The following is a 25396-nucleotide window of genomic DNA, read 5'->3' as shown; positions in this document are numbered from 1 at the left end:
TCCAAGTTTCACAACCATACAGAACAACCGGTAATATAACTGTTTTATAAATTCTAATTTTAAGATTTTTTGACAGCAGACTAGATGACAAAAGCTTCTCAATCGAATAATAACAAGCATTTCTCATATTTATTATTTTTTATTAGGTTATTTTACGACGCTGTATCAACATCTAGTTTTTTTTAGCGTCTGAATGAAATGAAGGTGATAATGCCGGTGAAATAAGTCCGGGGTCCAGCACCGAAAGTTACCCAGCATTTGCTCGTATTGGGTTGAGGGAAAACCCCAGGAAAAACCTCAACCAGGTAACTTGCCCCGACCGGGATTCGAACCCGGGCCACCTGGTTTCGCGGCCAGACGCGCTGACCGTTATTCCACAGGTGTGGACCCATATTTATTCTGCGTTTAATTTCCTCCCGAGTGCCATTTATATTTGTTATAATCAACAATATATTTATTATTGAAAGGATAATATATTGTGGTACCAGTCACGCTACAAAAATATTATATCTATATGATGTAGCCTATTATCAATTTTTAAGCCAACAGAATCATCCGTTAATAATAAATAAATGTTATAATTAATAATATTCATACTAGTCATCAAGGCATTACTAAAGGTAGGAACGTGCCCTCGGGTCTTTGTGGTGGTTTGGTCTTAGTTCTTAGAAACATCAAAACGGAATTGTCTAGAATGTATTGAAGAACTAGTTAATGCTATTATCTCACGGTGCAGCAAAGCGCGCCAATGAATAATGGAAAAATACACTCAAACACGTTTGGCTTGCTGTACATTCCTTGTGTTGGTGCATCTCGTAATAAAAAAAAAATGTCCGTTTATCGGTATTGCGAAATTTGACTGGAAGTAGAATGAAGTCGGTGTAGATAAAAGGTACCGACTACACAGCTCTTCTCTTTGGCCATGCTGCCCTAATGTCGGTGACCCAGTTCCTCTCTCTCTCTCTCTCTCTCTCTCTCTCTCTCTCTCTCTCTCTCTCTATACACGAGAATAATCTATCACAAACCAGACTTGTCTGAATCGTTAACCTTCGTGATTCAGTTGCATGAAACAGGTAGCACCTCCCCACACACGAGGCATTCTCGCTCTCTGTTACGTCATGGCAATGCCCGTGCTGGAATGCGTTGCCCAACTAGTGGACCGCCCTGTCTCGGACAATTTTTTGTGGTGGCGGCGTATAAGGGGAGTCGAGGTTATTGTTCGTTTGTTTTCTTTATTTAATGAAGATTATGAACAAACATAGCTCAGCTAGCTTATAATTTCTTACAAAAGGAACTAACGATCTATTCATGACGGATTCTACGAGTAGGCCTAGTAGAACAGTTCTAGAATATTTCATTTTTTTATTTCATTTATTATATTCCATAGATCTTATTATATTCCATTAGCAACGAAGCTTTAAGATATGGAACAAGTCAAATTTTACAAGATTACAATTACAGTTTTTACAATTTTTTTACAATATCAATTTCAATTTTTTACAATATTTTTGGCGAGATGTAGTGAGTCCGAGGATTCGCCAACATATTACCTGGCATTTGCTTTATGGTTGGGGAAAAGCTCGGAAAAAACCAAACCAGGCCAAACGGGGGTGAAGTGAAGTGTGGCCGAGGACTCGCCACAGACCATCCGGCATGTCCCACGGCTGGGGAAAACCTCGGAAGAAACCAATCAATCAACCACACCGGGGATCCAACCCAAGCCCGAGCGCAGCTCCGGATCAACAGGCCAAACAAAATTTCTCCTGTTGTGATTTTAATCATAGGCAGAGATACGAGGGAGCACAGGGGAACAATGCTCCCACCAGATCACAGATACTCTTGGCTCCACAAGTAAAGAACCCTGGCCTCACACCACTCCTGCACAGATGACAGTGATTGACAGGCCAGTTAGGGGAAGCTGTTGCCACGTTTGCTCTTGGCTGGACTCTTTAAATGTATTTTCTTTTGCAACTGGTTGGATTCTTTCAAAAATGGAAAATTCACAACACAGCATTCTCGGCAGTCTCCTGGCGGTATCTTTGTCCACAGTTTCACTAATTGGGGGAGCGTGTCAGTCAGATTTATGGCTTCCTGAACCCAACCCTGCAACGAAGGTTCTTTACTTGTGAAACCAAGAGTATGTATGCTACTGCCTGTCTCTAGCATTAGATATGAAGAAAGCATAACTGCAAATTAATATGCAAATCATTGTTTACGGAAACGTTATATTTCTACGTATAATTATTAATTTTGCGATTTTCTTTTTATTATATGGGTAAGAGAGAGAATAAGGACAAGCCTGGAATATTTTCTGGTGAAAGATCATTCAGTTCATTGCATGTGACGTAGGCTGACATAATTGTTTGAGACAAAAACGGGACGGAAAAGCGACGATTTATATTCTTAAAAAAAAGTTCATTAAAGGTTTTTTGTCTGACTGTTACTCTCTTACTACGTCATACTACTTTTGACCAATAAAACGGTGCGAAAAGACGTGCTTCAACCAATCATGGCTGTTTATCGCTACAATTTTATCACTTCCCTAGCATTTGTTTGTATTTAACATTTCCCTAGCATTTGTTTGTTTCTATCACTTCCCTAGCATTGGTTCCTTTGCCAGTATTTCAAAATGCAAATTCTTTACGGTACTATAAAACATGCTTTGCGATCATCATTTGTTTCTCGCATAGATAGCCAACTGAAAATGGTGGCTCCGTTCAAACGTTCTGGTGAAGCTAACAATAGTGAAATAGAATTTTAATAAGTCAATTAATACTTATTTAATTGTATTATAGTACTTTATTTATTCTAATCTTTACATACTTTCTTCTGTTTTTATCACCTCCCTACCATTTGTTTCTTTGTTTGCCAACTGAAACTGCAAATTCTTCACGGTACTATAAAACGTGTTTTGCGATCGTCGTTTGTTTATCGCATAGATAATGAACTGAAAATGGCGGATCCGTTCAAACGTTTTGGTGAAGCTAACATTAGTGAAACAATTTTAGTGATTTAATTAACATTTTATTGTATTAGAGTACTTTATTTCTTCTGATCTTTATATACTTTCTTTTAATCGTGTAATTGTCAATTAAATCTCTAGATAAATCAAAACCTCCAGTGAGATTACTGTTGATAACATGTTTCTACATCAAATTGGATCAAATAATTCAATTGGATTATACAGAAATGTTAATAAAATTCCATTTCATCCATACTTTATAAATAAAGTCATTGTTAATTACTTACAAATGGCTTTTTATTTAAAATTTTAAATTGTGTTTATTTAACGACGCTCGCAACTACCGAGGTTATATTAGCGTCGCCGTTGTGCCGGAATTTTGTCCCGCAGGAGTTCTTTTACATGCCAGTAAATCTATTGACATAAGCCTGTCACATTTAAGCATACTTAAGTGCTATTGGCTTGAGCCAGGATCGAACCCACAACCCCGAGCACAGAAGGCCAGCGCTATACCGACAACGCTACCCAGGCCGACACAAATGGTCTTTAAGGAACCCGGAGGTTCATTGTCACCCTCCCATAAGCCTGCCATCGGCCCCTATCCTGAGCAAGATTAATCCAGTTCCTACCACCATATCCCATCTTCCTCAAATTCATTTTAATAGGTCTATTATCCTCCCATCTACGTCTCGGTCTCCTCAAAGGTTTTTTTCCCCTCAGAGGATTAATTATTTTAATTTGAACTTATAATAGTTAATCTTGACAAAACACACACAAAAAACTTCAGTTTGATGTAGGGAGTGGGGGAAGCGTTTCACCACGATCATACCATGAATATTTGCTAGATGATCTTACTTTACTTAACACATTTTGGCCTCGATGTCACAATTTCGTTTTACAGTTAGCATAGCTCTCATTACTTCAGAGCTTAATGGGAATTTCTCCTTCGACCATATTATAATACTCATAATATAAAATAGTATTTAAACCGAAGCTGTACTTCCTGGTAGACGGAGAATACTCTCTCCTATATTACAAAAATGGTGAAAATCTAGATATTTTTCATTCTTTAAAAAAATATACACCAATTCATCAGATAAGGCAGTCTAATAATTTTAGGTTATGATAAGCCAATATTTAAGCATATTTTAATAAAAAAAAGGGACAAAAGTGATATTTTTTACTAAAACGACGGGACGGCCGAGACATAGTAAAATAACGGCACTGTCCCGTTCAAAACGGTACGTAAGGTCAACCTAATGCAATGGTGGGCATTCCTGCGGCATTGCCGCAGTGACGTCAGACCTCAGCGAAGCATCAAACTTACCCCCTACCTTCCCCTTCCCCCACTCCATGAAAATACTGCGCGTGTACGTGGCGGATTATAGTGGACTGCTGTACTTCGGAGCTTAATTAGTGATGCAATGTCTTTCGCAGAATCATATGAATCGAGAGGATATTACACTTACAAGAAAGGCGGTTCTTTCATTTCTCATGCTTAGGGTTAGTTATGAATATTCAGGACTCGAACTAAAATAAGTACATTCTTAAAATAGATCACCTGTTATACGAGTTCAAAGAACACAGATTCAGTGATTTTCAAAGGATGGAGAAAGATTTCAATATTTTTGCCACTCCTTTTCATGTTTAAATTGAAAATGTTATCCCAGAATTGCAGTTAGAGGTACTGGATTTGCAGAATGATGGCTTCTTGAAAGCAGAATGTGAAGGTCTACTGGGGGCTAAAGTTTATAAAAGATGTCCAGTACTACATATCCACTGCTTAGACAGTTTACATAAAAAATAATGAGTACTGTCATTTCCCATAAATATGGTCCTGGAACATAACTATTGTCCACGATACAACTATTCAAATTTTGTACTCCATAACGTAGTACCTCGTTTATCTATATTCTTGCTGTACTGTAGTTTGAATTCAAGTCACTGCAGCTATCTACGAACGTCTATGTTACCGTACTTCTACAATGATCTTTGAATGGTTGTATCGTGGACCATAGTTGTGTTCCAGGACCATAGTTAAGTTATGGGAAATGAAGGTATGTATTCATCAACCTATTAATGCGAACAGCTGTTTTCTAAAATGAAATTTAAAAAGTCCAGCCACAGATCCCGCTTAAGAGATGCTCATCTCCTTGCGCAACTGAAAATAGCATGCACAGATATAAATCCCAATTTCGAAGAAACTGCTTTGAAAAATGATTAATTAAATATCACGTGAATGGACCATTCTAATTACATATGGTAGGTAGGAGTGTAGTGGCGCAACTGTCTGTAAATCCGTCATTGCACTGTAGAGTGCAACCCCTTCCACAGTATGTAGTTGCCATTTAAATCCTGTCTTGTGGGTTGCGTTCATTTTGCCCACCACTGACCTAATGTGACAGTGAGTTCGCGAGATATCCGTACCTTTTTTAAAAGCATAGAACAAAGTGAAATTCATTCATAGTTTTCTGCGCAAGGGCAGGTATTTCACTGCAAACCCAACATTCTACGATCTTTCCAATTATGAAGAACCTGCTAATACTATGAGTAATAGTACAAGTGTTAGTCCATATGCTATTATTGCAGTCGCACATTCAACCTACAACCAGTACCATACAAGTAATAAATGGTGAAGTGGACAAACATGGAGTATTCTACAGAATCAGTGATGGTACAGCTCTTTAGTTCACACAAGAATATTAGGATCTTGTTTAAAAGAATCAACAATATTTATTTGATATTACTGACGTTTAGCTGCACTTAACTAAGCAATCTATAGGTTTCAGAGGATATGTTTATTTTTTAATTGTGTATGTATAGGTATGTACTGTCCACCGCTGTGGAGTAACGGTTAACATTTCTGATTGTGAAACGAGCGGATCCGGGTTCAAATCTCGGTTGGGACAAGTTACCTGATTGGGTTGTTTTCTGAGGTTTTCTTCAATTAATTGAAGCAGAATTGCTGGATAATTTTCGACGTTGGACCTCGGACTGACTCATTTCGCCGTTATTTATTCAAATTCCTAGTGATCATTACCACAGTCTGGATTAAGTTCGCGGCGAAGCGTGCTGTATTCGTACAAGAAAGGGGCCTTTCAGCGACAAATATCTTTCACAGAACACGAATAGGCTAAGCCTTAGGCTGAGGTGCAAGTCTTCGGCCTCTCCTCCATAAAAAAATATATACAGGGTGATTCACGAGGATTTGCCGTCCTTTACGGAGTTTATTTCTGAAGACATTCTGAGCAAAAAGTGTCATATAAACATGGTCCTATTCTCAATATTTACAGAGTCACGTTTCGTTATTGGAACGCATTGCTGTGAACGCGTGATCTTGGTCAGCAGCCAGCGCGAGCGCTACGGAAATCAAAGACAGCCGTATGCAGTTACGTAGAGCGACGAGTGCCGTTCACAAGCGTGCGGCCAAGTGTACTCAAGCGGACGGCGACATTTTTTAAAATGCATTGTAAACTCTCCAAGACTAAATTAGGATGCAAAATTGAACTGCAAATAATTAAGTCGGTGGAAGTGGTGTGATAATTGTTGTGATAAGTGCGTAAGAATAATGTAATTTTCTAGTTAAAAATAGAAAGAGATGTCTGTACGAAGCAACTAAGAAGTTCGCAGCACATTTTTAGCTTCATAATACTTGCTAATTAAAGAAATGATACTTCTGAATGGTTCATTCTCTATTTGTATTATTCTTTTACCTTCATACTAAAGAAAAAAACGTATTTTACAAACAACTTTAAATTAGTGTAACTGTGAAAATATTGAGAATAGTAACTATGTTTATATGACATTTTTTGCTCAAAATGTCTTCAGAAATAAGCTCCGTAAGGGACGGTAAATCCTCGTGAATCGCTCTGTATTTGTCTTTTATGTGTATTCGTATGTTCATGAGAAGAATGTGTATTTATGAATTAGCTTATTTTATCGCCTTATTGTGCCCCTCCACGGAAATTTTTCTAGATCAGTCAATGATTTCAATATTGCTCCATTCTCATCACATCTAAGCAGTGATGTACAATCTAGGCATTAAAAATTGAATTAAGTAAATAAATTACATAGGTGTGATTTCATTTACATTATTGTTTTTCTGTTTCAGGAAAAAAATGGCTCGTCTGTTTTGAAGCTAGAACTATAATCCGGAAGATATGTAACGTTGCTGTTATGTAAGTAAACAAATACATAAATAAATTAATTCCGTATGTAGTCATGGAACTCTAACAGTGCATACTGCAACAAATCCAATTAACTAACTTTCGATTTCCCTGCAAGAAGCATCTTCTATTGTTATCCCATACCGATTTCCCACTTAAGTTTGTGAAAGCCTCGTTTAGAATTTGGTAAAGTAGCACGTCTTTTACATCTCAAAATTACAAGGTCACGCATGTGCGCCTGGAAATTGACTTCGCTTACTAGGGCGCTGGTTTAAAAGTGATGTGACAAATTTGTAATATAATGTATGCCCTACAAGTTGCAAAATTTTATTGTCGAAAGCTGACGTGCTGAATTACAGCTAAGAGCGAATAGATGAAGTCAATGCGAACAAATTTTGTCAAATAAGTTTTTTGATAATTCCAATAGTTTTGAGATTATGAAATGTAACGTGCTGCAATGCTCCTTGGGGTCATTGCTCCGCAGTGGGGTGAGTGTAACTGCATTCATCCACTCCGCAAGACTTCCGAAAGGAAAATGTAAACAAAAACGTCTCATCAGATAGTTTCGATCAAATTACTGTACATTCGTAACACTTAACACATTACTTAACGTTACTATAAACTTAATTTCTTTTCTAAATTAATTTCTTCAAAGATAACTTAAATGGAGATTAAGTTATAGAATGTGTATTCGTAATAATGTTATTTTGAGTTTACATCAAATATAAAGGAATCTTTAATGGAAATAATTTTGTTTTATAGGAATGTACAGTAGTGGCAAAAAAAACCGGACCGACCCTTGTAGCTGATTTCAGAGCCTTCTTCACTCCAGAGCACGATAGACTGGTAACTAAGACTTTTGTGGTTCGAATCCTGCCTGGAAAGGAAACTTTTTTTTTTGTTTCTTATTCAAATTTATTTCCAATACTTATCGATTGCGTCGACCTGGTTGGCAAGTTGGTATAGCGCTGGCTTTCTATGCCCAAGGTTGCGGGTTCGATCCCGGGCCAGGTCGATGGCATTTAAGTGTGCTTAAATGCGACAGGCTCATGTCAGTAGATTTATTGGCATGTAAAAGAACTCCTGCGGGACAAAATTCCGGCACATCCGGCGACGCTGATATAACCTCTGCAGTTGCGAGCGTCGTTAAATAAAACATAACATTTTTTTTTCTTATCGATTGCAGCGATATTTCACTACTTAATTAACTTATTATTCCCAGAACATGAATTTTACCAGCAATCGAAAAGTATTGGGAATAAATTTGAATAAAGAGCAAAAAATTTTCCTTCCCAGGCAGGATTCGAACCACGAAAGTGTTAGTTACCAGTCTATAGTGCTCTGGAGTGAACAAGGCTCTGAAATCAGCTACAAGGATCGGTCCGGTTTTTTTTGCCACTACTGTACATTCTTTACTATTTTGTAATAACGTAAAAAGCAAAGAAATCTACAGATACTAGAAATGTTAAATAAGTTTCATGGTTATTAAATTTAGTGTTAAAGTGATTATAAAGTAATAAAGAATGTTAAAAACCAAATAACGTGCGTAATTAATTCATGGAATACTTTACGCTTTGATGTGGTTTACAATGTGTTACAGAAAGTAACCTCAGTACACACATCAAATCTTTTAAGTATAAAACGTTTCCGCACATAGGTTCATAGGCTATATGAAAATTGTTCATATTGATCACCTCTACAACTCAAAAAGTTTGTATCAAAGTCATGGTTACACCCTATATTTTGATCTAATCTATTAGACTCTTAATTTGTGTGCCACGACATTTTAAGATGAACAAATAGTAAGAAAAACACGGAAAATACATAGTATATAGAATAGTCACTTATTTAACTTTTGGTGTGTTCTGTTGTTACGAAGAAGGCTTTGTCTGTTTTATCTGGCGACCGTTAGGAACCTGTTTGAGTCATCTCTGCCTATCTTTGGTGTTTAAAAAATCACCCGTAGGGTTACTGATTCTTCTCATTTACAACTCGGGTTTGTATGCCTAATGTGCGTGTTTTTACGGTGTACATGCTGAAGGACTTTGTCTAAACATACTGTATGCTTACTTACAGATAATACACACATACTATATACCTTCACGACACAGGCATATGTTGTTTACGTAAAGATTATTATTTTTTTGGTCCTACAGAATACATCTGTTATGGTGACAATTAATATTAGAGGAGAAAAATTCGCTCCGGAGCCGGGGATCGAACCCGGTTGGTTCTACGTACCAAGCGGTCTCACCATTGAGCTACGCCGAAGTTCACTCCATCCACAGAACCGGATCGAACCCCTCTCCTCCAGTGTTTTCCCTTTGTGGCTTGACTCCAAGTTGGGTATGCATGTTGACATTTTATATTAAGTCAACTGCTCCTCTAATATTAATTGTCACCATAACAGATATATTCTGTAGAACCAAAACAACAATTTTTACGTAGATTCTTCGAGCAACAGTGCATATTACTGTGGAATCTCGGCCACCTAGTCACTCAATTGAGTGCTCTCCTTGTATAATGGCAGTTCACATTTTTTTCTTTGTTCCATACATAATAAAATAATTTTATGAATATCACAAATTCACCATGAAATGTATCTTCACTTTGCGGACGTATCCCTCTATCTGGTCGCCAAACACACTTAGGCTATGTGTAATTAGACATCAGAGTTGTAGTAGATAATGTATATATTGTTACAAGAAGTACCGAAGCAACTTCATTACGATTTTACCCGCCTACTGTAATCTGTAGTTATCCTTGAAGATTTATGTCATCAAAGTGTTTTGTGCTTCTTTTCATTGTCATTAATAAATTTGTGATAAAACGCAAACTGGAAAAATAAAAATGAAGTACCAGCTTCAAATGCGGGTTTTAGTTTGAATGTTCAAATTTTTGTCGGACTCTGAAGTTCAAATAATAACAAAGTAGAACAGTATTTTATAGAATATGACTTGTGTAAGTACTTATTTGTCATATGGATTTACTTAAGATAATAATGGACAGCCAACGCCTTGTGCATACAATTTGTGACGAAACTCTAGTCCAGTGGTTCCCAAACTTTTTGAAGGCGCGACCCACTTTTGTGTGAGACTTTCTTTTGTGACTGCCACTACCATACCAGTACTTAAAACCAGTTAGACAAAATACAGATCCTTCTAAAATCGAGAATAAGGATAATTTTACTCAAAACTACTGGATACCAACCAAAGAACGATCAAAATAGAAATAGCCTATGTGGTGAAAAAGTGACACGAAATATTAAGTAAACATAATTTCTAGAACTCCAAACAATTACCACTGTGGCACTACGGTCATTTAGGTTCTGCCCAAGGGCGGTGTTTTACTGCAAACCCAGCTTTCTCCAATCTTTCCTATTTTCTGCCTTCCTCTTCGTTTCCCCATATGATCCGTATCTTAATGTCGACTATGATCTGATATCTTCTTCTACCCCGAACTCTTCTCCCGTTTACCATTCCTTCCAGTGCATCCCTTAGTAGGCAGTTTCTTCTCAGCCAGTGGTCCAACCAATTCCTTTTCCTCTTTCTGATCAGTTTCAGTATCATTCTTTCTTCACCCACTCTTTCCTAGACAGCTTCATTTCTTATTCTATCTGTCCAATTCACACGTTCCATTCTTCTCCATATCCACATTTCAAATGCTTCTAGTCGCTTCTCTTCACTGCGTCTTGATGTCCATGTTTCTGCCCCGTACAAAGGAGTTCGCTAGTCTCTTCCTTAGTTCTTTTTCCAATAATAATTAATAATACAATTCTTAAATATTGCACTATAAAAATGTAAACATCAAATTTTTCGCGTTAAATAAAAACATTATTATTTTTAATTATATATTTAGTAATAAAATTATCTACGAAGTTTTCCCCCTCCTTTGCCTTACAAAGACAACAAATTATCATTACAATAGAATGAAAGAAGTCGAGAGAATTCATGTTTTTCGTTCGTTATTGGGATCAATAACATTAGAAGAGTTGCCGCGCTCAATTCATACATACATACATACATACATACATACATACATACATACATACATACATACATACATACATACATACAGTCCACACATATGGTGTAACGGTTAGCGCGTCTGGCCGCGAAACCAGGTGGCTCGGGTTCGATTCCCGGTCGGGGCAAGTTACCTGGTTGAGGTTTTTTCCGGGGTTTTCCCTCAACCCAATATAATCAAATGCTGGGTAACTTTCGGTGCTGGACCCCGGACTCATTTCACCGACAATATCACCTTCATCTCATTCAGGGGCTAAATAACCTGAGATGTTGACAAAGCGTCGTAAAATAACCTACCAAAAATACATACCAAAAATACATACATACATACATACATACATACACACACACACACACACACACACACACACGCTCATGCATGCATACACACATACGCACAATGTCTCTCAAGTTACATTGTTGTCTCAACTTCAAAGTAGATGGTTTAGAATGGATTAAACAAAATACCCTTTATGGTTATTAGGCCAGGGGCCTCACTGAAGTACAGTGATGTCATTGAGAAACACTGCTCTATACCGTTTCCATTATAATTGCGAAGTAATGTATCACTACGCCGCGCACATGTATTTGTTTTGGCAGAATTCAAACGAATCTTGCCATACATAAAATTGACATTGGCACAATTATAAGCTATTTCCGCGTTATTATTATTATTATTATTATTATTATTATTATTATTATTATTATTGTTATTATTATTATTATTATTATTATTATTATTATTATTATTATTATTATTATTATTATATCCTGAAAAGTGCTATAGAAATTACTTAACTTACTTGATTAATCAGAATCTGGAAGACGCTCCACTCCCTCAATTTCTGAATCAGCTGATGCTGTATCTAAGTCAGCTGACGTGTCACATTCGCCTCCATTATTAATCACAAACGGTTCCACTGCACTGTCGATCATGCCTTCTACTTCCCACATATTATTTTCCTCTGTTATTACGTACAATCGCGCCAACTCACAACCGTTACTACTTCCCTAAACGCTGTATAAACAAGTTTTCAGACGTCGTCGGCCAGTTTGAATGTTGTGTTGTGTCTTGTAACATAACCCTTCACTCGATTCCAGACGTATTCAATGGGATAGAGGCAACAATGCAACAATGGTAAGGAAGCAATCGAACAATATAATGTCCCGCTCTTTCTGTCATACAGTCCACGACGCATTTTTCGCATGTACTTTTTAACGACTATACGAGTTCAATTAATTCCACTTTAACAAAACTCTCATCACAATTAATATCTTTATTTCGTAGCCACGCTATGATATCATTTTTTCTCCACGATTTATTTGGATCTCGCTCTGATTGAACGCTGTGGTAGGGGGACATTATCCATAACAATGAAACTGTGAGGTTCTAATTTTGGGAGAATTTTCTCAAATCAGATCCTAAAAACATCGCCTGTCATGTCCTCATGGTAACCCTCATCTTTTTTTATTAAAAAAATCACCACCAATATTCGTCTGCCCTTTCCATGTGTGTGTTTAAGTCCTGTGCTTAGCCCCGACAAAAAAGTTTGTTTTTAAATTTTATTGAAGTGTCACACCTAGGCTGACCAGACGTCCTCGATTTCCGGGGACAGTCGCCGGTTTTGAATTGCTGTCCCTGGGGAGCAAATGTCCCCGAAAATTAATTTTGTCCCCAGAAGTTTTGATTTTGTTTCAATAACATTTTACACGTAAATATTTAAGTATCGTGATGGAACTGCTGCGATTCATGCACATTTCTGAACTGTTCTCATTGTGAGACAGAATAACCAGCTAGCACAGTATTAGATATTCTGCACTCTTTAAGAATAACCTAACATCTTTTGTCTTCATTCACTTGCGCGGAAGCTTCAGAACTGCTGCAGCGTCCATTTTTAAGTAGTTCAAAAAATGAGAAGTTTTGTGACAAACCAACAGGTGAAAATTGGTGTGATGTTTTTCAACATTAAAAAAAAAATCTATTCCATTTGAAAATTTTCTCAAAATAGTGTCATTAATCATGTGTCTTTCAGTCAGTAATTCGTCAGTTGAAAGACTTTTCTTCACAATGAAATCAATCTGGACTGAAGAAAAGTCAAAAATGAAAACTGAAACAGCTATGTTGCAAGTGAAAACAAACTTTCATTTCTCATGTGAAGAACTTAGTGTGAAGCTATATGGTAATGAACAGATTCTTAAAAAGATATATTCTTCAGACCAGTACTTGTAAAATGTGTGTGTTCAGTGCGTACAATATTATGTGAAAGATTTTGATGCATGGGTCAGTACTGAAACTGAATTCTTAGTGGCCATAATTATGTGTAGGAGTTACATGTGTTTATTTATTTAATTCAAAAAGTTAAGATACTCTAAAAATTTAGTGTGCAAAGTACTATCATTGTATCTACTGTTACATATTGTATTTTGTGCAATATTTCAACGGATAGTGACTAGATAAGTGTTTGTGGTTTTTCTTGAAATTGCCGATGTCCCCTGTTGGACCATAAAAAATCTGATCAGCCTAGTCACACCAAGCTCTAGAAGTTGTATGATGTTCATTGACCCACGTCTCATCCAAGTAATATATATTATGCACTTTTTGCTTTGGTTCTCTTATATTACGAGATAACGCCTATGCTACAAAACAATATAATTCCTGTCAACAATCAGTTTTACGATTTCCTCGTACAAATATGAAACCTATTTCCTTAACGAGATTATACATTGATGTTTGCTTCAAATTAGGTAAATCATTGTTTATTGATGTCAACACCTTTTTGAAGATCGGTAGTTCATTATTTGAATAAAATGAGTGGACTTTACGGCGGACAGCAGGACTCACTAATCCATCACACGTCAGATCTAAAAACTTCCTCACACGTTTCCTTTTCTTACCTGGAGTGTAAACATAATTCTTCTCACCTCTTTTTCCTTTCCGGCACTGTACATACTCGTCACAGATGCACCTGTAAATTCTGAAGTCAATATCACAATATCGTCTATAAGAGAGTTGGGATTTTTTTCTCACAACTTATTAAACACATTTAAAACAATAGGTTTCTCTCCACTGTTTAAAGGTTTGCCTTTCCTATGGTCTACAACACGAGGCGTAACTGGCGCGTTATTACCCATTTTGGAGTTCGCTTGGAACTGTAACTGTCGACATGTGGTCATACTGCATAAAAATGGGAATTTTTGCGCATGCGCCTTGTTAAGTAAATGATAGAATAATTAAATTACATTTTATTTTGAATTGCTTTCAGTAAAATAAATATTTTGTATTGTCTTCCGTATTTTGAAATGCAACTTATTTTGGCAGTTTTTTTAATTATAACTTGTATTCAAGGAAACTATTTCTGCGGAAGGAGAAATGCGGTATGCGTTTTTGGCGTGTGTCCTAGATATATAGCACCCAGTTTGTGAACATGTTGCTAGTGCAGCTGAGAATGGTACCACTTCCTATACACATCACATCAGCCATTTGTCAAACACAGTTGTCAGACTGACTGCGGCAAATGTAAAACACTAGCACTTAACGTTCCCATTACTTATTTCAGACGTCAAAAACGGTGACGCCGACTGTACAAAGCACGCAACCAATCAGAACCCTTGAATGTCAATGTTTATTTCGATTCACTTCGTAGTTCTAAAAAAACTAGTATAGTCCACCAGCATTTTAACTTAATATGTGAGGTTTAGAGCTTTTCAACTTAAGATGTGAGGTTCAGAGCTTCTCTCCAATAGCAAATTCGAAAATCTATTATTTCTACCCAGAAGAGTCCCAAAGTTCAACCATTGCTATTATATGCTGAGTACTATAGTGTAAACTATAAACGGTTAAGTAGGATACATAAACATGTTGTTTGGAAAGAAAGTCAACCTCTTAAGTGGACCAAACCATGGCTGCACGAACAAACATAAGAACACCAAATCATGCGACCCTAGTGAACTACACGATCTTCCTACTCGAGATCCAATAATACGATCTTGTGCAACAACGTAGCCTGTGATTAAAATATAGAATTGTCAGCGGGAATCAGTTGATTGCCCAACTTCTCGGCGCGCCTCGTATCTACGTGTTGCGGGCTTCGACCTCTGTGACTTGTTAAAATTTATTTGGCAGTAATATCGGATTTGTCTGTGTTGTAGGCGTTGACAATAACACTCGCTCTTTCGTAATTTCTGGCGTATTTGAATATGACTACTTCCTGCAGGCTTTTGAGATGTTCGCCGCTATCTTATTCAAATATTGTTGCTGTCTTCTTTGTGTGCCCTTAATATCCATGCTTCTTTACTTAACTTCTTTCTTTCCCTTTCATTGATCCTTCTCTTTTCTGAATTGATTTCTTGTTTTTTTTTTGTATTTTTCTTGTTTTTCTTTTCTCTTATTTTCTTTTCTTTCTACTTCTATTTCATTCTTCTTATTGATTTTTTTTAAATTATTTCGTAAGTAATTAATTCATTCTCTTTATTTATTTATTTATTTATTTATTTATTTATGTACTTTTACCTTTCTATTTTTATTTCTTTCTGTCTATAATTCTTACTTTCTACTTTCTTTCTTTTTTCTTTATTCATTATTTAATAGGATCTAAATTATCCCTTTTTTGACCTTTTCTTGTCTTTCTATTTCTTTAAAATTCTACTTTTTTCTCTTTATATCTTTTTCTAATTTTGGTTTCTTTTTGTTCTTTTGTCTTTTTACCATCATTTCAATCATACTTTGTTTTTCTTCTCATTAATTTGTCTTCAAATTTTTTTTTATCTTTTTCCCATTTTGTTTATATCATATTGTAGTTTCCTTGTTTCTTTGTTTTCGCTTTTATTTTTCTAATCCTTATTTTCATTTTTCTTATTCTAATCCTTGTTTTCGTTTTTCTTATTCTAGTCTTTGTTTTAGTTTTTCTTATTCTAATCCTTGTTTTCGTTTTTCTTAGTCTAATCCTTATTTTCGTTTTCCTTATTCTAATCCTTGTTTTCGTGTTTCTTATTCTAATCCTTGTTTTAATTTTTCTTATTCTAATCCTAGTTTTCGTTTTTCTTATTCTAATCCTTGTTTTCGTTTTCCTTATTCTAATCCTTGTTTTCGTTTTTCTTAGTCTAATCCTTGTTTTCGTTTTTCATAGTCTAATCCTTGTTTTCGTTTTCCTTATTCTAATCCTTGTTTTTGTTTTTCTTATTCTAATCCTTGTTTCAATTTTTCTTAGTCTAATCCTTATTTTCGTTTTTCTTAGTCTAATCCTAGTTTTCGTTTTTCTTATTCTAATCCTTATTTTCGTTTTTTTAGTCTAATCCTAGTTTTCGTTTTTCTTATTCTAGTCCTTGCTTTCGTTTTCGTTATTCTAATCCTTGTTTTCGTTTTCCTTATTCTAATCCTTGTTTTCGTTTTTCTTATTCTAATCCTTGTTTTCGTTTTTCTTAGTCTAATCCTAGTTTTCGTTTTTCTTATTCAATCCTTATTTTCGTTTTTCTTAGTCTAATATAGTTTTCGTTTTTCTTATTCTAATCCTTATTTTCGTTTTTCTTAGTCTAATCCTAGTTTTCGGTTTTCTTATTCTAATCCTTGTTTTCGTTTTCCTTATTCTAATCCTTGTTTTCGTTTTTCTTAGTCTAATCCTTGTTTTCGTTTTCCTTATTCTAATCCTTGTTTTCCTTCTGCTTTCATTCTCTTTTCTTTTCAATAAATTATTCTCTTCCTCATTTCTTTCCTTCTTTTCTGTTAGCTATTTCCTTCTACATTCCCCTTTTCTTTTATCTTATTCTTCTTTATATCTTTTGCGATGTTCTTCTTTATGTTATGTTCTATTATTCTTTCGTTCTTTCTTTCTTTTGTCTTTTTTTGACTCTCTTCTTGTTTTACTTAATCAACATTTTTTTCTGTAAAGTTAATTTTAAGAGATGAATATTAAGTAATATACAATCAGTAATTTTAAGTTGAAAGTTTTACGTTGAATAACTATCTTACGAGGACCGTTTCCCCCCCCCCCCCCCACTTCTTCGGGAAACTTTGATATCCGTAACATCCCCACAGAACATGGTGATTGTCTTCGATAAGGCATTCATTGCAATAGCTTTCGAAGCGGTGGGACACTGTGTGAATGGTGGCACACGCCCCTTCCTCTTCACTTTCCCCTTCTGCTGCAGAAGCCAGTTGTACAATATCGCGGGCGAAGCACCTCGTTCTGCTCAGTTGTTCACGAAACTCTCTTCAGTTCACTCTTGAGGCGTGACCTACGGTTCGGTGCGCGTGCTACCCCCGGATCACCTCCACGCATATCCGATGGGATTCAGATCTAGGCCTAGTACTAAATAACAATGACCGTGCAGTGCGGAATATATTTTCGGTTCTGTTCTAATATCAGACACCAGTAAGAAAGATTACACTTGACATTTTTATTCCAAGTTTTAACATTTGGAACGTTAGAAATGTGCTAAAAAATAAAATATATCTTTGTCGAGGTATATCTGTACAAGAACAGACTATATAACAATGCATTCCAATACATTCAGGTCCCTGACTTACATACTGTTGTCATCTCTATTTGTGCCGTGTGTACCTGATGGACAAGAAATTTCTTCGTCTAAATTTTACTACACTTTTATTCCGGTTAGATCGCACACGTGGTGGAAAATATATGTGAACGGATCTACAAATCACAGTGATACCCCGTTCATAGCCGGCATTCACAAGGACGGTGGAGGCACTGACGGCGTGACGTTGAATTTGAAGGGAACTCTGAATACGTCACTCATCGGGATTGAACTCTTGGACAACGGTCAATCTAATGGAAGACTTGCCAGTTCCGATGAAGAAATTAGGGACGATTTTAACTGGAAAATGATTGCAAATATCTCTCATGAAGTTCTTAACGAAAGAATTGCAGAACAAGGAGAAGAAATTGGACAACCAGCTACGGAAACCTTGAAAAGAAGTGATACTGGGGGTAAGTAGAATGTTGAGCCTCGGAATTTTTATCATTTTGATCTGGTAGGCTATAAAGTTGCAATGAAGTGGATATTATATTTTATCTCTCACATTGACTGGGTGCACATGTCTTGTAATACTTAACGTATTGTCTTACAGTTATGACCTTACGCCTTGTCTGCAGTGCTGTAGTTGAGCCGGTACGCCGTACCGTCTAAAATAAAAACTCGCTGTTACCGTACCGGAAAAAATATAGACTCGAAAATATATTAACTATGTTTAAATAGTCTTTAATATACTTTGAAATGGAGGATGTTAGCTATTTAAAAAACATTTTGATTTTGATATCTGACATAAATATAGGGGCTGGCATCTCATATCCTTTGCTTTTTTTATCAATTTAATAAGCCCTATTTCACCCTGAGGTATATTAGGGTTATAGTTGGCATCAAAATACATATTTTATAACCAATAAACAATAGTAAAGTTATATGCCTAATATAAAATAGTGGTCACAGTTACAATTCACATGAATTATGTAGAAGAATGCACCTTAATGAAAGAATGGCTCCTGTTAAAGATTAATGAGATGTTTGAGGAATAATCAATGCAAAAGATATATAAAATGTCTAACCGTTTCAGAGTAAATACACGGCCTAAAAACATAATAGTAGATTAATATAACAAAGTTTGACTTTCACTTTCAAATTAATAGTTAATTCATGAACAATGGAACAGTTAAGAGTAATATCCTTTGCTTAAATGCTTGTCCATTCGTTGTTTTATCGAAAAGCATGGTCTGGTACATAAGTAGTTGTGATTTGTTAGTTTCAAGCTTGCATAACGCCGCGGTGTAGTAATTAACACTAACTTTATGACATGAAGCCTCAAGAATTCTGCTGCACTGATTCACTAATTTCAAAACTTGCGTAGATGCCTTCGCATAACTCTAATTTTATGATGTGGCGCCTCAAGAATTCTGCTACACTGATTCGCTAATTTCAAAACTTGAGTAGATGCCTTCGCATAACACTAATTTTATGATGTGGCGCCTCAAGAATTCTGATGCACTGATTCGCTAATTTTAAAACTCGCTCAGGCGTATCGCTAGCAGTTTGCTAGCGGAGGGAAATATTGTTATTATTCGTGCGTTTATGAATCTTGAGTCCAGTTACATATTATAGATCCTATTCCAATTTCAACTAAATAATGTGAATGAGCATTACTATAATGAACGACATCTGCACTAAGAAAGGAATATTCTTCCAGTAAAAGAGTTCCTAGGCTTTTGATCCTAAAAAGTGTTGGGCCACCAATGTCAGCGTTTAATTTCTTGCCTTATATACAATTGTGGCTGCGATCTGGAAGGTCTGCAGAGGCGGATGCATGACGAAGTAATTTTTGAAAAGAAGTGCAGTAAGAGTCGATACAGAGTATAGTCTGACCAAGGAGATTTCAACAGTACCCTCTAAAATTTGTTTCCAACTACAGCACTGCTTGTCTGCCATATATCAGAAAAGGTGTTGTTACTAGTAAAGGTCTAGTTTTGATTCAAGTTTCCCACAGAATTGATAACTGAACTTGCCGGAGAACTAACTGATTAAAAGGTACATAATTGTGATAGTGATAGTGGTGGTGGTGATGGTGGTGGTGGTGGTGGTGGTGGTGAAGTTATGATACAATTATTGCAGTATTTATAATTTTATTATTTATTTCACCCATTAAAAATATAGTGAGAATTTAAAGACTATGTAAGAAAAATGTAACGAATCTGACGGAAAACATAATACCCACAAGAAACCACCACAATATTTGCATCACATCTTACAGGACCTTCCGGGAATCGAACTCTAGTTCATATATGATATGATGTATTTATTCCACCAGCTTACATCGGTCGTGATGGCCCTTCACATTTCTGCATACAGTGCCATCACTCCCTTGGATACATATTCTGCTTACTTTTTTTTATCATCCAGCTATTACATATAAATTACCTTGATCACTTTCCTACCACTTCTCTCACTTCCGTTTCATCTCCCTTCTTTTTCTACTTACTCCCTCCGTTTCACTTTCTTCTAATCTCATTTAACTGAACAATCACTTCCCTCAATTCCTTATTAATTGTTCCCAACATTGTTTACGTTAAGTTGAACTCTTCCGTAGTTGTCCTATATTATTCACTTGAATCGCTAACGTTCACTGATCACTTATTCCAACTAATCTGATCTGTATATTTTCAGACGAAATAGTTTATACACTTTCATTACATTTCTACTCCCACTTTCTTTATTATACAGAGTGTTAAAAAAGTATCCAATGTTTTAAGAGGTGCTAGTATGCATCAAAACAAGAAAATAATGTCTAGGCCTAATAAATACCGGTCCTACAACACATACTTTCTGAGGTCTGAACACTTGTTCATAGGAGGTGCTCAATGTGATATGCATTCATGGCAATGCATTCCTCTGCCCTTCTGCGTAAGGAATCACCACACTCTTTGAAATTTATTTTAATACGTTGGTAAGAAAGTCCTGATAACGGTCCCCAGTTAATCTCTGTGGTAGCACGTATGGCCCTATTAATCTATCGCCAAGAACGCCTGCCCATACGTTGATTGAGAATCGGTGCTGATGCCTTGTTTCTTCAACTGCATGGGGATTTTCATCAGCCCACACATGCTGATTACCAAAATTCACAACACCATCTCTGCTGAACCCCGCTCATATCCGCAACCAGACTTGTTTTTAGTTTTCCTTGCGACGTATCAGTATTCCATGCCAGGGGTGTCAACTGCGGTATGATTATCTAGTAGTCTGCTATATTGTAGAGTAGAAAAATGCATTGCCATGAATGGATGTCTCATTGAGCACCTCCTATGAACAAGTGTTCAGATCTCAGAAAGTATGTGTCGTAGGATCCATGTTTATTAGACATTATTTTCTTGTTTTGATGCATACTATCACCTCCTAAAATATTGGATACTTTTTTTTAACACTCTGTATTTGGATCGCTACTTACTTATCATCACTCTCTGGTTATTACTCTATCTTTCTCATGCTTTTTCACTATTATTTCCTTGCCTTACCGTCTTTTCTGTTACCATCACTATTTTCACTTTATCACTTTCTTATGTTTTGTCACTCATGCACCAACCTCTTAAGTTATAACTTTTCCGTCCCTTACTTCTTCCCACTGACGTACCTCTATTCGGTGTCGCTAATGTTATTTCGTACTTTCCTCTTCTTGCAGAATCTTGACTTCTCTCGATTCCTTTCTCAGTTGCTGACCAATATTTATTCTTTCAGCTGTATTCACTGAACTCTCCTAGTTCATATAGTGAGAAGCCGATATATGGCTGGCACTTGGGTTATAGTAACGATCTGAAAGGTATTTAGAGCGCAGGAAGGTAGTAGACCCTTTCCTATTTTGACCGCGACAATGTGATGGTTAGTATCACATTCCGATTGCTTTTATCGTGATGAAAATAATCTCTGATAGAGTTTGTACATGTAACTGATTACCAGAGTCGCTATAAAAGTTAATGGTTCTTGCAGTTCGAAATAACTGCGATTTATCTGCACAGTAAATCAACTCTGCTTCTAGTAATAGAAAATTAAAAACAATTTATCTACATGGAAACCACGGTTGTAGGTTTAAATCCTGCTTAGATCATAGATGTTTGTTCCCTGCTAATGTGCTGTTCTGTGTTGTATGTGGACGTGCTGTGTTGTACGGACCCCACGTCGCGTTAGTTCATGTTGCCTTGCAGTGTATAGACCAAGAAAAGAACTAAATATTAGCATTACTTTATGTCCAGATAGAGGAGAAAGCAACGGAAGAAGAAACAGGGAACAGATTATGTTCGAAATATAATAATAATAATAATAATAATAATAATAATAATAATAATAATAATAATAATAATAATAATAAAATAATGACTTTATTTAACCTGGCAGAGTTAAGGCCGTAAGACCTTCTCTTACACTCAACCAGGAGGCTATGAACATATGGAATTTCATGTCGAGAAAGAAAATTACTGGTAAAAAATAAAAAAAAATCTTCAAAAATTGAGTGAGAGAGAGAGAGACCTATAATAAATTTATTCATGAAGATCAAGTGCCATAGTCTGAAAACCGCGTAGTTCCGGAATTTACTCCCTGGGCACGTTCGGCATCTTGCAGAACCCATGTCACTGCATTACCATCGTGTGCCCATGTAGTGTTGGGTTCATTTACTGGTCATAACCAAGAAATTTCAAGGGCCGTAAGTGCCACGTACTAATATGGTGGTTATAATAGTAATGATTATAGTGGTGTTCTTGATAGCGATAGTTATGGTGGTGTTCACGGTGGCGATGTTTATTGTGGTCGTGATAACTGTGGTTATGGTGTTGGTCGTGATAGCTATGGTTATGGTGTTGGTCGTGATAGCGATGGTTATGGTGGTGTTCGTGATAGCGATGGCTATGGTACTATTCGTGATAGCGATAGTTATGGTGGTGTTCATGGTAGCAAAAATATGGTTGTATTTGTGATAGTGATAGTTGTGGTGGTGTTTGTGGTAGTGATGGCTATGGTACTGTTCGTGATAGCGATAGTTATGGTGGTGTTCATGGTAGCAAAAATATGGTTGTATTTGTGATAGTGATAGTTGTGGTGGTGTTTGTGGTAGTGATGGCTATGGTACTGTTCGTGATAGCGATAGTTATGGTGGTGTTCATGGTAGCAAAAATATGGTTGTATTCGTGATAGTGATAGTTGTTGTGGTGTTTGTGGTAGCGATGGCTGTGGTACTGTTCGTGATAGCGATAGTTATGGTGGTGTTCATGGTAGCAAAAATATGGTTGTATTCGTGATAGTGATAGTTGTGGTGGTGTTTGTGGTAGCGATGGCTATGGTACTGTTCGTGATAGCAATAGTTATGGTGGTGTTCATGGTAGCAAAAAATATGGTTGTATTCGTGATAGTGATAGTTGTGGTGGTCTTTGTGGTAGCGATGGCTATAGTACTGTTCGTGATAGCGATAGTTATGGTGGTGTTCATGGTAGCAAAAATATGGTTGTATTCGTGATAGTGATAGTTGTGGTGGTGTTTGTGGTAGCGATGGTTATGGTACTGTTCGTGATAGCGATAGTTATGGTGGTGTTCATGGTAGCAAAAATATGGTTGTATTCGTGATAGTGATAGTTATGGTGGTGTTTGTGGTAGCGATGGCTATGGTACTGTTCGTGATACCGATAGTTATGGTGGTGTTCGTGTAGCGATGGTTATGGTACTGTTCGTGGTAGCGAAGGTTATGGTACTGTTCATGATAGCGATAGTTATGGTGGTGTTCATGTAGCGATGGTTATGGTACTGTTCGTGATAGTGATGATAGTTATTGTGATGTTCGTGGTAGCGAAGGTTATGGTACTGTTCATGATAGCGATAGTTATGGAGGTGTTTGTGGTAGCGATGGTTATGGTGGTATTCGTGACAATGATAGTTATGACGGTGTTCGTAGTAGCGATGGTTATGGTGGTGTTCGTGATAGTGTGTTTATGGTAGTATTTGTGGAAGGATGGTTATGGTGGTGATAGTTATGGTGGTGTTCATGATAGCGAGGATTTTGGTGTTCGTGGTAGCGATAGTTATGGTGGTGTTCGTTGTAGCGATCGTTATGGTGGCTGCGTAGTGATAGTTATTATTTTCGGGGTAATGAGGGTTTAGATGTGATTTTCGTGGTGTTGTAAACGTGATTTCATATATGATATAAATGTACTCATGGCATAATTTTACATAAAGTTTGTAATAGAACGTTGGCCTATCATATAGTACGTGTATCATCAATATTTAAAACTTAAACTTCATGGAAAGACCTGAGACTGGACAAAAAGCAACCATTCTAATGTACTAGTCAGTCTATAAAAATGCTGCTTCTTGAGTGCGTGTTAAGTCGTAATTCTATTACGGACGGAAGCGTCATCGCATATTCAAATTTACTGCCCACTCAAGTAGAACAGTTTTAATACTTTTCGAGGAGAAGAAAGTCAACTACACCAGCTGTTTGGAATCAAGTATGTAAAGGTTGTCAGACTGATACCCATCAAATAACGAACGATAATTGCATTTCCATTTATAGACAACTGCAAGCCTACTCCGTGACGAATTGCAACCAGCAAGAATCTGAACACAATCACTTCCTCACTTCTCCTGCAAATTAAATTTTATTTCATTCTAATCTTCGATATTATCAAACGATAGCGTTCTAGTATTGTGAACCATAAGTCCGGGTTCGATGTCCAAGACCGGAAAGTTAACTAAATTCTTGCGACACTTAAGCGAATGCTAAGATTGGTTTATTTTACCTGTCTGTCTATGTATCTGTCTACCCATTCATCCATGCATTCATTCGTCTAATAACCTATTTAATCTATATCCTCTGTCTACATAGTTATACCACAGTCTAGTATATACAGTCACGAAGCTCATTATGTAATAAATATGCATCCATAGATAGTTGCTAACCACTAGGATCGCTAGTATCGCCTCATTAAAGACAATGTGAAATAGTACCTGCGCAGTCTATTGTTTCTAGCAACCTCATCAACTAAAGCTTCTTGACTGTATATACTAGACTGTTATACTATTTTAATGTTCCGAGATGTAACAAAATATTTTGACGTGGAACGTTTAAGTGAACACCCACTTGATAAAAATGTCCTATACCATTTCTGAAATGCTCTACGTCTATCGTGAATACAACCTGAAACATGTCATTGCTCTTAGCAGGCCCATGCAACTCTCAACCATAGGCGGAGAGAGAACCGTTTCCTTCGGAGAGGGTGGCGGGCAAAGCAAAAACCATAGAATCCCCACATAACGGGGTTATGGGAGGCATCATTTACCTCCTCCCCCCGTTATAGCTTAACCGTGGTACAGTATATCGGAATATGATCATTTAATGAAGGTATTTTCGGGGGCATGTTTCTTACAGAGTTACATCTATATAGGCGATGTTTCGGCCCCAATTGTATAGGGCTTGAACTGTAGATCTACTGCAAATTATAATAGGGCATAACTTAAAACAATCTCACTCTTTTTGTCTCTCGTACACAAGCACATGCATACATCAATAAAATTACGTAACAGTGCTAACAAACTTTTTTTATATGAAGACCTTCCTGAAGATATAATATGAAATGTAAACTCAAATTTATTTTATTTAGTCACTTCTTTAAGTTTACCGGGATCACTTTTCTTTTTTCTGCATTGTTGTGCAGTGTGTTATTCACATTTCTCCAAGTGGCGGTCTGAACACCTGCAGACTTCTA

At 36.6% G+C, this 25396-nt stretch overlaps 1 protein-coding gene across 15 annotated transcripts in view; it reads left to right on the top strand.

Annotated features, from left to right (window-relative positions):
• Positions 1-25396, top strand: part of LOC138701991 (nose resistant to fluoxetine protein 6-like) — a 1327025-nt gene that overhangs the window by 1114306 nt on the left and 187323 nt on the right. For 12 of the 15 annotated variants that reach the window (XM_069829508.1, XM_069829491.1, XM_069829501.1 and 9 more), the window contains one exon: positions 7074-7140. In XM_069829508.1, the coding sequence (XP_069685609.1) occupies positions 7074-7140 (67 nt within the window). Of the gene's footprint in view, positions 1-7073; positions 7141-17333; positions 18098-25396 lie in introns of those variants that run through there. The other 3 variants (XM_069829447.1, XM_069829437.1, XM_069829559.1) reach the window with 3 other exon arrangements.

This window comes from Periplaneta americana, chromosome 1 (assembly GCF_040183065.1).
Source record: "Periplaneta americana isolate PAMFEO1 chromosome 1, P.americana_PAMFEO1_priV1, whole genome shotgun sequence".
In the NCBI taxonomy this organism is placed as follows: Eukaryota; Metazoa; Arthropoda; class Insecta; order Blattodea; family Blattidae; genus Periplaneta; species Periplaneta americana.
Note: the sequence above shows the minus strand (reverse complement) of the source record. Positions and strands in the feature narration are given on the sequence as shown.